Here is a 12,928-nt window from a genome sequence, read left to right as displayed (position 1 = left end):
CTGGTTTTAGTCCTGGTTTAGTCCTGGTTTTAGTCCTGGTTTTAGTCCTGGTTTAGTCCTGGTTTAGACCTGGTTTAGTCCTGGTTTAGTCCTGGTTTAGTCCTGGTTTTAGTCCTGGTTTTAGTCCTGGTTTTAGTCCTGGTTTAGTCCTGGTTTTAGTTCTGGTTTAGTTCTGGTTTAGTCCTGGTTTTATTCCTGGTTTAGTCCTGGTTTAGTCCTGGTTTAGTCCTGGTTTAGCCCAAAATGTGAAAAGAGGAAAATACTGCCGTGTAATCCATTTATTTCAACAAAGTAATTGTAATCCAATTACCACTCACTGAAACAGTAACTGTAACTGAATACAGTTACTCATAATTTGTACTCTGATTATGTAACTCCACTACATGTAATCTGTTACTCCCCAACACTGATAATATGAAATGTTCGATACTGGTCTCATAATTCGATACACGTGTCGATCTGCACGTGTCCCTCGCTGTGTTGTCATTTAGTTTGGTCTGAAAGGAAAACAATTATTGCAGCGTCCTTCTCAGATGCAACAAGAAAACCGCTCCATAGAGACTTCCAGCTGAAATATTCTACCAGAGGAGGGTTTGATCTTTCACTCACTTTTTATTTTACATTGATAGAATTGCTTGATTTAGAATTGCTTTTGGGTTTACATCGGCTTTAGTCAGATGAGCTTGTGTTCGAACTCGCAACCCGACATACACAATCTTTTTCCAGACTATAATATAACATAATTTTAGTGTCCAGAGAGAGGATGGGAGAGCGCAGTGTGTCACAGACTGTAGGGGGCAGTGTGGGAGGAGCTACGTACTGTCTCTGCTGGAGGGGGCGGGGCAGTGAGGGCACAGGCATGAGGGCGTGTGGACCAAGGGAGAGGAGTCAGGAGGAAAAGAAATCCTCAAATCATCATCAAAGAAGATAGTGTAGCTCCCCCACAGTCTCTATTAAGAGTAGGTTATATTATAAAATATAAAATAGCCTGAGAAACTCGGTTCTTATTTTCACTGAATAAAAATTCTGAGCTGTGACTCACTGAACCAAATGAACTAAAACTCTTCACATATAAAGTACAACATGACAGTAGTTGTGTTGTAATGTATTGTATGTAATGTATTTATTGTTTCTTTAACATCATGTTATTATATTATACTCTTTAGCAGAAAAATGACATGAGCTTTTTTTTTCAAAACGATATCGTGACCTGTGTATTGAGATACGTATCGAACTGTGGGAAAACCATATTGCCATAATATAACTTTTACTAACAATAACAATTTATTCTTCATTAAAAAAAATACTGGGCACAAGTGATGCCAGTTCCAATGCTAAACACCAGCTGGTTTAAAACTAAAATGTCTCTCTCTGGTCACTAAACCCCAGCTCCTGCCCCAGTCATGAGTCAGTGCTAGTGCAGCCTCTGCAGCTCAGGGAGGGAATTCTGGAGGTTCTGATCTTTCACACAACCCAAAACTATGTAGAACAGTTGATTGCTACGGTCAGTTAATACAATCAATCAATGAGCCTGTCCATGGACGACAGGTGGAAATGAGCTCTGGTGCTACAACCTGGTCCAAACATCTGTCCTGTTAAGGTTCATGTAGACTGTGCACTGTCCCTGTCTCATTAAATAAACAAAATAATGAGGCCTCTCCACATACTGAGAATGAGACAAACTTGGATGTTGCTCAGTTGTGATTGTAGTTCCTTTTGTAAAACAGTAAGAACACAGGCTACATGCAAACTTTAACAAGTCTAATAGACACATCAAGAATCTTGGACTTCCGGTCGTCGTGCAGTGCATACTGCGAAGGGTTTTCCCAGTGGGATGCGTTTATTGTCAAAGTCGATTTTTTCAAGTCTTTTGAACCATATGACTTTTGTTTCTGGTTTTGATATTGTCATATTTTAGTTTTGGGATTTGGACATCGTTAATTGTGTGGTTGTTGGATCCTAACAGCGGAAAATGGCTCGAGAAATTTGTTTGCGAACTCCGTAAGTGCAAAAGGGAATCAGATGTGTGTGACTGCAAACCTCCATTCAAACTGTTGCCCTTCCGAGTGAAATTGAAAAACAGTGAAAGGTGAAGGCGATGGGCAGGATTGATCCACAGGAAGGACCAAAAAGAAAACCTTTGACTGCCTAAATCATCCCGAGTTTGCAGAGAACATTTTGTATGTGGGGCCATCAAAGCAAAACCCCGATCCCTCACTCAACCTCGGTTACGAATTTTAAAAGTCAACACCAAAGCGAAAGGCACCAGCTGTTCACCAAGAAACACCTTCCACTGCAAAGAGACCAAGACTTAATGTTTCTGTAAAACCACAAGCACAAGAAAGTGCAGCTCAGTCTGTTTGTCTTCTGCACCTCTCGAATAACAAACGTGATTGTGCTTTGATGGCTCCACATACAAAATGTTCGCTGCAAACTCGGGATGATTTCTTAGGGAGTCAAAGGAGTCAAAAGGTTCCTTTTTCGTCCTTTCCATGGATCAATCCTGCCCATCACCTTCACCTTTCACTATTTTTCAATTCCACTGGGAAGGGAAACAGTCTGAACAGAGGTTTGAGTCACACACATCTGATTCCCTTTTGCACTTACAGAGTTCGCAAACAAATTTCTCGAGCCGTTTTCCGCTGTTAAGATCCAACAACCACACAATTAACGATGTCCAAATCCTAAAACTAAAATATGACAATATCAGAACCAGGAACAAAAGCGATATGGTTCAAAAGACTTGAAAAGATCGAGTTTGACAATAGACACATCCCACTGGGAAAACAAACATGGAGGTTTGATGCTCACTTTTTCGGAAAATCCTTCCCAGTATGAATTGCACAATGACCGGAAGTCTGAGATTCTTGATGTGCCTATGCCTGTTTAGTTTTATGTTACATTTCATATCTTTGTGTAGAGTCATGACCAGGTCAGGCCAGAATTCAGAATTACAGCTAAAGTGCATTTAGACATTTGAAACCAGGGAGTGCACATCTCGGACGTGACCTGTGCATGTGTGTCTGTGCATGTGAGCTTTGAGCTGCTTGTTAAAACCACAAACAAGCAGCAGTGTGGGTTTATGTGGGTCTATGTCCAGTAATATTATACAGGCTGTGGAGATGTGTGAGGAATCCCTCAGTCGTCCAGGTAGAATCCATGTCAAGGAGAAAATTCAGTCTGTCAACTGGACAAAAGTTAGTTTGGTTGAGGATGTTTCGCAGCTCATCCAAGCTGCTTCTTCAGTTCTGGTCAGACGCTGGTGGACACTTCCTTATAACTGTCTGCAGGGAGGAGCTAACTACACTGAAACTAACACACACTTGTTTACGGTTTCTGTTTGTTAGTTCGGCATATTGACCTGTACCTGGTGTGGGGTCTAATTAGGAGAACAATTCATGTCCATAATGGAGCTTTCACACCTCTGGACCTGACCTGACTACACCTGTTGTTCTCTTGTTTGTTTTGAATTAGGTTTGAGGATGGAGTTGTAAATAGGAGATAGATGGTGTCTGAGTCTCCATTTCTGTTTAGAGAAGGATTTTCTTTCTTGACAAATGTCCAGAGGTGTGGAAGCTCCATTATGGACATGAATTGTTCTGCTAATTAGACCCCACACCCTGTACAGGTCAATAGGCCCAACTAAAAAACAGAAACTGTAAACAAGTGTGTGTGTCAGTTTCAGAGTAGTTTCAGTGTAGTTAGCTCCTCCTGCAGACAGATGTAAGGAAGTGTCCACCAGCGTCTGACCAGAACTGAAGAAGCAGCTTGGATGAGCTGCGAAACGTCTTCAACCAAACTAACTTCTGTCCAGTCGACAAACTGAATTTTCTCCTTGAAATATACAGGCTGTGGTTCTGCTTTGTCTGACACTGTTTCTTGTTTCTCTAAAATAATGTCTTGTTCTTCTCTCAGGCATTTTGTTCGCTCGGCAGTCTGCTCTGGGCACAGGGACCCATCGTCAGGGGCCCAAGCACAGCGGCCCCCACACTCAGGGAAAGAGCAGCCCCGTCCTGCCTGTCCACTTCAGCCATCAGCCGCCCTCCTCCGCTTCCTCCTCCTCCTCCTCCTCACTGCACGGACACAGAGGCCCCTCCCCCTGAGACTCCTCCTGGTCACCCGCCCACATAGGCCCCTGCCCCCGAGACCCATCCTCCCGGTGACCCGCCCACATAGACCCCTCCCCCTGAGACCCGTCCTCCTGGTGGCCCCTCCGTTTGGTGGCAGAAGCACAGTTGTCACTCTTGTTTGGTTGCTGTTGTTCTGCGACTTCATTGTGCTGTTGAATCTGACAATGAACCAATCAGCCGTGTGTTATTTTTGTAGCACTTTACAGCATCAGAGTTGATCAAAGTGTTTGAATCCACAACTGTAACGCTGATTTCATCCTGAATTCATTCATTTGACAAACATGGACATCAAAGCACAAAACATTATCCATCTTTTTTTTTTTTTTTTTTGGCTCAAACTTTTGCAGTGATGCTCCGCCCTCAGAGACCACTCCTCCTGAGACCTCCCGGGCCCCTGCCTGTCACACCGGGGCCCACTGAAGACTTTGACTTTGAGGAGCATCTGGACGTGTGTTTGTACTGCAAAAGCACAACCGGCCCTCACACAACCGAGCCCCCTCACACCTGGTCTTCATAAAACTGGCCCCCTCACACCCGGTCCTCACATAACGGGGCAGCTCACACAACAGGTCCTCACACAACGAGCCCCCTCACACCCGGTCCTCATACAACCAGGCCCCTCATACGACCAGTCCTCACACAACCAGCCCTCTCACACCCGGCCCCCTCATACCAGGCCCTTACACAACTAGGACCCTCACACACCCGGCCCTATCACACCCAGCCCTCTCACACCCGGCTCTCACACAACCGGACCCCTCACACCCGGCTCTCACACAACCGGACCCCTCACACCAGGCCCTCACACAACCGGCCCTCACACATTCAACCGTCACACCCAGTCCTCATACAACCAGGCTCCTCACACCCGGCTCTCACACAACGGGACCCCTCACACCAGGCCCTCACACAACTGGCCTCCACACACCGGACCCCTCACACCCGGCCCTCACACACCCGGGCCTCACACAACAGGCCCTCACACAACCGGGCTGTCACACCCGGCCCTCACACAACCGTCCCCCTCACACCAGGCCCTCACACACCAGGCCCTCACACAACCATCCCCCTCACACCAGGCCGTCACACACCAGGCCCTCACACAACCGGACCCCACACACCAGGCCCCCACACACCAGGCCCTCACACAACCGGACCCCTCACAACCAGCCCTCACACAACCGGGCCTCACACAACCAGCCCTCATACACCCGGCCCCCTCACACCTGGCCCTCACACAACCTGCCCGCAGTGTAATGGCCTCTTGAAAAGCACAGCATCTCTGAAAAACATCTCCAGACTCCACTGTTGTCCAGCTGTACCTGATTGTTCAAAATGTGAATAACTCGCTCATTTGAAATGGTTTGCAGTAGTTCAGTTCTTCATTCGGAGCATCCTAATGATTTACCCCAAAGTGTTGAATAAATGCTCTTCACAACTTTCAGAGGCCAGAGTGCTGCTTACACTCTATGTGTATGTCATGGCACTAGCATGCTATTGGCACACTTTAGCAAAGAATAAAACACTTTGTAGATGTAGACAGAATAAGTCCTTTTTATAGTCCAATATAGTCAGGAAGTGCACGGTTAGCATGCTAATTGATAGCATTACAATGAGGGTAAAACACATGGACCTATGACTCCATACTAGTCTCTAAGAGTTGTGAAAAGAGCTTATAAACACATTGCATTTCCCCCCTTGTTTTTGAGATCGTAAAAATCAGGTGCGCTGCCTTTAACGCCAAACATTCCAGGCTAAGCAATAACATCTCCATGGAGACAAGCAGGTGGTGGATCCTCAATGAAAAAATACATAGTGCACCTTTAAGGATTTTGGATTTGGTCTTCTTTTGACATGCAGTAGACACACCCCCACACCAGAGCCTTGGAAAAATCTCCTTTACATTAGAATAAACAAGCAGGGCCAAAAACTGTACTCGGTGTGTAATGTATAAAGTACAAAGTCACAATCCAAAAAACTACTAAATTTTTTAACAATACTTGAGTATACTTCAAGTATTTTTAAAGAATAAACTAAAAGTGTGAAACTAAAAATAAACTATAAAATGAATAAATCATATTTGAATGAGCTGCAAGAAACACAAATGTTCAAATCATTTCATATTATCAGCATATGAACTTTTGTCACTTGTAGACCTACAGCGGGAAGAATGACAACAGATTAGTGGGTAAATAGTAGTATGGAGTCAGAAAACTACTAACTACTCAGTCCTACACGCCACTGAGCATGGCCTATTCTCCCAAGGACAACAGAACTAATGATTAGAGACATGTGTCCATTCTATGCCCCATCCCGGTGTATTTAAACTACATCTGTCTCCACAGAGTGTTTTAAATATGTGCGAACAGAGGAGACAATGGCGTGAGTGTGTGTGAGTGCAGCCTTACTTCTGATGCGGTCACCGTTTTGTGCTGTTGTGATTACATTTGAAATGTTGGTGTAGTTCTTGTTTTAGCTGGAGCCCAAAGAACCTCCTGGCTGGTGGGACTTGTACATAGTGAACACACAATACCTCATGAGTTTGGACCTGAGTTGGATCCTTGTTCGGTGACTCTTGTGTTTGGACATATCACTGGATGTATTTGACTGTACCAAAGAGACTGCTGTCCAACATCTACCTCATCTGATCTGTGCCAATGTTCTGATCTCACCAGTGCTTCACGCTGTCTCATATTTATGTATTTATTCATGTAATAAAGTTGATCAAGACCAAACTGTGTCTGCTGTCACCAATGATAAAAATCTGGATCTGAAAACTCAGTCATGACTGATGCACTGTGTCATTGACAGAGGCCTTCTGTCTCTCTGCTGGTGCACTGACAGTCAGAGCAGATTAGGATTTTCCAGTTTGTGGTTTTCAGATTCTAGAATGTGATGATGTCAGATTCCCAAATGTGGGCAAGAGCCAGTTTTTCCTATCAATCACATTGTAGTGGTGAAATATCCAAACGCTAAATTGACAAATGTTGAACTTTGTCATTTCTAACAGTGACTAAACCCAAGAACTCACTGTGTTACAACAGAAATCTGGATTTAACAATAGAAATTTTAGCTGCCCCCATTAAATATTACTGGTCTATAGAATGTTGTGATGTCATCTGATCTTCAGCAGTTAACACACACATGTACAATATTTAACACACACAAACCATTAAAACACTGTGACCAGGGTCTTATCAGAACTGAAAAAGCCCCTGCTCCAAAACAGTGTGTTTATACTGCACAAACACAACCGACCCTCACACAACCGACCCTCACAACCGACCCTCACACAACCGACCCTCACAACTGACCCTCACACAACCGACCCTCACAACCGACCCTCACAAACCGACCCTCACACAACCGACCCTCACACAACCGACCCTCACAACCGACTCTCACAACCGACCCTCACAACCGACCCTCACACACACCCTCACACCGACCCTCACAACCGACCCTCACAACCGACCCTCACAACCGACCCTCACACCGACCCCCACACAACCGACCCTCACAACCGACTCTCACACAACTGACCCTCACACAACCGACCCTCACAACCGACCCTCACAACCGACCCTCACACAACTGACCCTCACACAACCGACCCTCACAACCGACCCTCACAACCGACCCTCACACAACTGACCCTTACAACCGACCCTCACACAACTGACCCTCACAACTGACCCTCACACAACCGACCCTCACAACCGACTCTCACACAACCGACCCTCACACAAACCGACCCTCACACAACTGACCCTCACAACCGACTCTCACACAACTGACCCTCACAACCGACCCTCACACAACTGACCCTCACACAACTGACCCTCACAACCGACCCTCACACAACCGACCCTCACCGACTCTCACAACCGACCCTCACAAACCGACCCTCACAACCGACCCTCACAACCGACCCTCACACAACCGACCCTCACAACCGACCCTCACACAACCGACCCTCACAACCGACCCTCACACAACCGACCCTCACAACCGACCCTCACACGACCTCACAACCGACTCTCACACAACTGACCCTCACACAACCGACCCTCACAACCGACCCTCACAACCGACCCTCACACAACTGACCCTCACAAACCGACCCTCACAACCGACCCTCACACAACCGACCCTCACACAACTGACCCTCACAACTGACCCTCACACAACCGACCCTCACAACCGACTCTCACACAACTGACCCTCACAACCGACCCTCACAACCGACCCTCACACAACTGACCCTCACACAACCGACCCTCACAACCGACCCTCACACAACTGACCCTTACAACCGACCCTCACACAACTGACCCTCACAACTGACCCTCACACAACCAACCTCACACAACCGACCCTCACACAACCGACCCTCACACAACCGACCCCTCACACAACCGACCCTCACAACCGACCCTCACAACTGACCCTCACACAACCGACCCTCACACAACCGACCCTCACAACTGACCCTCACACAACCGACCCTCACACAACCGACCCTCACACAACCGACTACACTGTGATAGCCTCTTGAAGAGCACAGTCTCCCTGACAAACACTGTTGTCCAGCTGTACCTGATTCTTCAAAACGTGAATAACTAACTCATTTGAAATGGTTTGCAGTAGTTCAGTTCTTCATTCGGAGCATCCTAATGATTTACCCCAAAGTGTTGAATAAATGCTCTTCACAACTTTCAGAGGCCAGAGTGCCGCTTACACTGTATGTGTATGTCATGGCACTAGCATGCTATTGGCACACTTTAGCAAACACTTTGTAGATGTAGACAGAATAGTCTATTTTATAGTAAAATAATCAGGAAGTGTACATTTAGCATGCTAGTTGTTAGCATTACAATGTTGGCAAAACACATGGATGTTTGACTCCACACTAGTCTCTGAGTTGTGAAAATTGCTTATAAACACATTGCATTTTTTTCTAAGCCTCTTTTGGGCTTTGAAATAATGTTTGTTTACATGTTTTACATGTTTCAGCCACTTTCCGGAATCTTCCTGAAGAAGAGCCTGTGATGGTTTATTGACCTGTCTACAGGCTGTGTGCACGGCTTTGTCAGACAGTAGGTCTAGTGTCAGTCTACTGTCCCTCCTGTCTGACAAGACCAACTAAGGCAGCCTACAAAACACCTCACTACACTGTCACATGACACTTTTATTGGAGGCTACACACTGCACCTGCCTGCACCTGTCTACAGGGCCTAGACTACACCTGCCTGGTATACAGGGTTTACCTCTCTGGTGTGCACCTGTCTGGTGTGCACTTGTCTGGTGTGCACCTGTCTGGTGTGCACCTGTCTGGTGTGCACCTGTCTGGTGTGCACCTGTCTGGTGTGCACCTGTCTGGTGTGCACCTGTCTGGTGTGCACCTGTCTGGTGTATGGGGCCTCAGGATCATTTAATGATGTGACTCACTTTGTTCCTGTCTCTCAGCGCTCAAGTCAAACTTACAACAAAAGTTGTGTGGTCTTTTCTGCACACAGCTTCAGAATTTCCTTCAAAGCTGAGAGAGCTGTCAATCACAGTGGCCAGGTATGTACAGCTTTGCACCAGCACCACACTCTGTCCCAGGACGATGTTGCCTCTGGTGCCTCTGTGTTCCTCCTGAAGTCCATGTCTTTGGTTGTTTGATGTGTGGAGCTTCAGGTTGGACTGTTCACACCACTGAACAAACTGACCCTGAAGGAGGCTGATAATCAGAGTCACTACATCTGCATGCACGGCAGGAAAACTGGATAACTGGACTAATCTGATTCAAACCAGTTTATCAAAATCTGTGCAAGCCTACAAGTGTGGTGTCATGGTTCGAATCTCAAAGATCCCAATAAGATCCTGGAGAAGCCAATACTCATACCATTTTTTTTTTTACCATATTTATATGTAAGTCGTACTGGATATAAGTTGCACTTTTTGGACAAAATCTAATTTTATAAAATCAGAGACCAGGAACAGACATTTCCTGTTGAAAGTCAAGTTGTAGTAATAACAATAGAAGAGAGAACAACAGACTGTTAATGTCACATATGAACAGTTCTTCAGATAAACTATAACATAAACAACAGAACAGAACAAGTTTAACAAACTCTCCATCTCACTCCAAATCAATAAATCCATTCAATTCTTCATCCTCAGTGTCACTTCTGAACAACTCAGCTTCGACCTCTGGAGGTAAACAGAGCTTCTGTGTCGCTGTCGTCAGACTCAGCATCAGTTCCAGTTAGAATTATTCAGGCCTTTCTGAATCCCGACAGGATGGTTTCAGTGTCCAGACTTTGTCCATCCATCCAGTGACTTCAAAAAAGTTTCATGGTGCATCCTCCTGGTGTCACAAGTTTCTCTCTCACTCCAAACTTTCCTTTTCCACCAGAGTATAAGTTGCAGCACCACCCAAACCATGAAAAAAAGTGCGACTAACAGAAAAATACGGTACTCAGTGCATGTAACACTCTGATTTACATTAGGTGCAGACTAGGAGAGGTGTTCAACTGCACGAGGTATGAAACAGACATGTGTTTGAACGTGTTTTCCCTCATTTTTAATCAGCAGTCATAACAAACTACAATGCAAGTTAGAGCTAAAGCAAAACTAGAGCAAAATATTTATAAAGTTTATTTACTGTAATATAACTGGGTGTTTGGACCTAATACCACCAAATATCTTGCCTGGAAATCCAGAAGGATATTTCGCTGTATTTGTTATACAGCTCCATATCCAGCCGCTGGTACAGCGATGAGTCTGGATTCTTCCAGGCAACCAAATATCTTTTGTATTAGGGGTCAGTGCATTTATTGAAAATGTTTCCAGTCAAAATGCCCCAGACCATATACCCCAGACTCACTATAATGTTCCTGGCACATGCACAAGAAGCAAATGAAGACACACATTCAGCCTGTGTGAAATACCCATCACTGAAGGACACCTTTAAAATACTCCTCTTGGAGCAGTGGCTCCCAAAATTTTTGTAGTCACATACCCCCAGAGACTTTAGATGACTAGTCACATACTCCTACTGCGACTCTGAACAAATTATATTATCTCTAATAGTAAGAATATTTGTAACCCACTAGATTTCTAAAGTCCATCCTCAATAGTTTACTTTCACCACTCGCTCACATAGTTAACATGTCACTTCTATCTGGAACATTCCCAAGAGCTCTGGAAACTGCGCTCATTAAGCCTCTCCTAAAGAAAAGTAGTTTTGCTGCCGCAGTACTATCTCAAATCTGCCATTTTTTGGCAAAGTCCTTGAAAAAGTCTGTTTACTAACAGCTTAGGCCAGTTAATAAGCAGCAATAATGTGTCCTACCACAGTTATGCAGACGACACTCAGATCTACGTCTCACTGCAGCAGGAGACTATGGACCAGTGGACTCACTCTGCCACTGCATCCAACAGATCAGTGTGTGGATGCAAAACAACTTTCTTCAGCTGAACTATGACAAGACTGAAGTCATAGTGTTTGGTCCACAGAAACAAAGGGACAGTGTCAGCATCACCTCCAGTCTCTCTCTCTAAAACCTTCAAATCAGGCAAGAAATCTCAGGATAATAATGGACTCAGACTTGAACTTTAACAGCCACATCAAATCAATAACATCTGCAGCCTTTTACCATCTAAAAAACAGAGCAAAAATCAAAGGTTTACTGTCTAAAGCAGACTTGTTTGTCTCCAGTAGGTTAGATACTGTAATGTTCTGCTCACTGGTCTCTCCAAACGAGATGTGAGACGCTGCAGAACATCCAGAACGCTGCAGCTCAGGTCCTGACTCGAAACAGGAAGTATGAGCACATGCGTCCTGTGCTCAGGTCTCTGCACTGGCTCCTGTGGCTCAGAGAATAGACTTTAAAGCAGCTCTGCTTGTACAAGTCTCTCCATGGACGAGCACCAAAGTCCATCTGTGACATGTTAGTGTCATATGAACCATCTCGCACTCTGAGGAGCTCAGGGACCGGCCTCCTACTGGTGCCCAGAGTCATGACTAAACAAGGGGAGTCAGGGTTCACATTAATTCAGCTCAAACCTGGAACATTCTTCCCGAACATGTGAGACAGACTCTACTTTTCCTCGACATTTAAATCCAGACTCAGAGCAGTTCTGTTTAGCTGTGTATAACTGAAAAGTTTTCATTCCACACTCTTCTCTCTTTTTAATTTCATAATGATTATTTATATTTTGATTAGTTTTATTATGATTTTAATGTATTTCTTATTCTGTAAAGCACTTTGAATTACTTTGTGTACGAATTGTGCTGTACAAATAAACTTGTTTTGCTTTGCCTAATTATATTAAAGCATGTGCAGTTTTAGTTTTAGTTTTAGTTTTAGTTTTTGGGGGGCAGGCCCAGGAGAATTTTATAATCCAAAATCTTATCAAATTAAAACAAGGGCCCAATCTTGCCACTCCAAATGCACATACAGCCATAGACTTGGCGTATTGATTAATCGTGAAATGAATAATGATAAAACAATAAATTACTTTTACTTATGTTTCCAACTTCTCCGTTCCTTTACTTTTCATGTTGTAGTTCTTCTTCTTCACTTGCTGCTTGATCGGTCTGTCGGAAAATAGGGTCCCGCGGTCACTTCTGTTGTGGCTTTTTAATGTGTGTGGCTTTTTAATGTGTTGTGGCTTTGTAATGTGGTGTCGCTTTTTAATGTGTTGCAGCATTTGCGTTTGTGTTGTGGTGTTTGTATTTGTTGTGGCGTTTGCATTAAAACAGAGTCCCACGGTCATTTCCGTTGTGGCTTTTTTTGGTTTGTTGT

General features: G+C 44.8%; 2 protein-coding genes across 2 annotated transcripts in view; both read left to right on the top strand.

Annotated features, from left to right (window-relative positions):
* The window catches only part of arid3c (AT rich interactive domain 3C (BRIGHT-like)), a 48,110-nt gene extending 44,007 nt beyond the window's left edge, over nucleotides 1-4,103 (top strand). Inside the window, exon 8 of the mRNA XM_055161455.1 lies at nucleotides 3,916-4,103. Within this exon, the coding sequence (XP_055017430.1) occupies nucleotides 3,916-4,103 (188 nt within the window). The remainder of the gene's footprint in view (nucleotides 1-3,915) is intronic.
* Nucleotides 4,104-4,479: 376 nt separating this feature from the next.
* Nucleotides 4,480-5,387, top strand: LOC129411237 (soluble scavenger receptor cysteine-rich domain-containing protein SSC5D-like). Its single transcript, XM_055161454.1, has 2 exons — nucleotides 4,480-4,586; nucleotides 4,700-5,387. Exons 1-2 carry the CDS (start codon nucleotides 4,480-4,482, stop codon nucleotides 5,385-5,387), a joined length of 795 nt encoding a protein of 264 aa, XP_055017429.1.
* The last annotated feature ends 7,541 nt before the right edge of the window (nucleotides 5,388-12,928 follow it).

This window comes from Boleophthalmus pectinirostris, unplaced genomic scaffold (assembly GCF_026225935.1).
Source record: "Boleophthalmus pectinirostris isolate CB_2022bp ecotype Guang Dong unplaced genomic scaffold, ASM2622593v1 HiC_scaffold_4, whole genome shotgun sequence".
NCBI classification, from domain to species: Eukaryota; Metazoa; Chordata; class Actinopteri; order Gobiiformes; family Gobiidae; genus Boleophthalmus; species Boleophthalmus pectinirostris.
Note: the sequence above shows the minus strand (reverse complement) of the source record. Positions and strands in the feature narration are given on the sequence as shown.

Excerpts from the sequence above, each read along its gene's own strand:
- LOC129411237 (XM_055161454.1), top strand. The coding sequence starts at position 4,480 with ATGCTCCGCCCTCAGAGACCACTCCTCCTGAGACCTCCCGGGCCCCTG. Across the intron at positions 4,587-4,699 it reads GAGCATCTGGACGTGTGTTT|GTCCTCACACAACGAGCCCC; the intron begins GTACTGCAAAAG and ends CTCACACAACAG.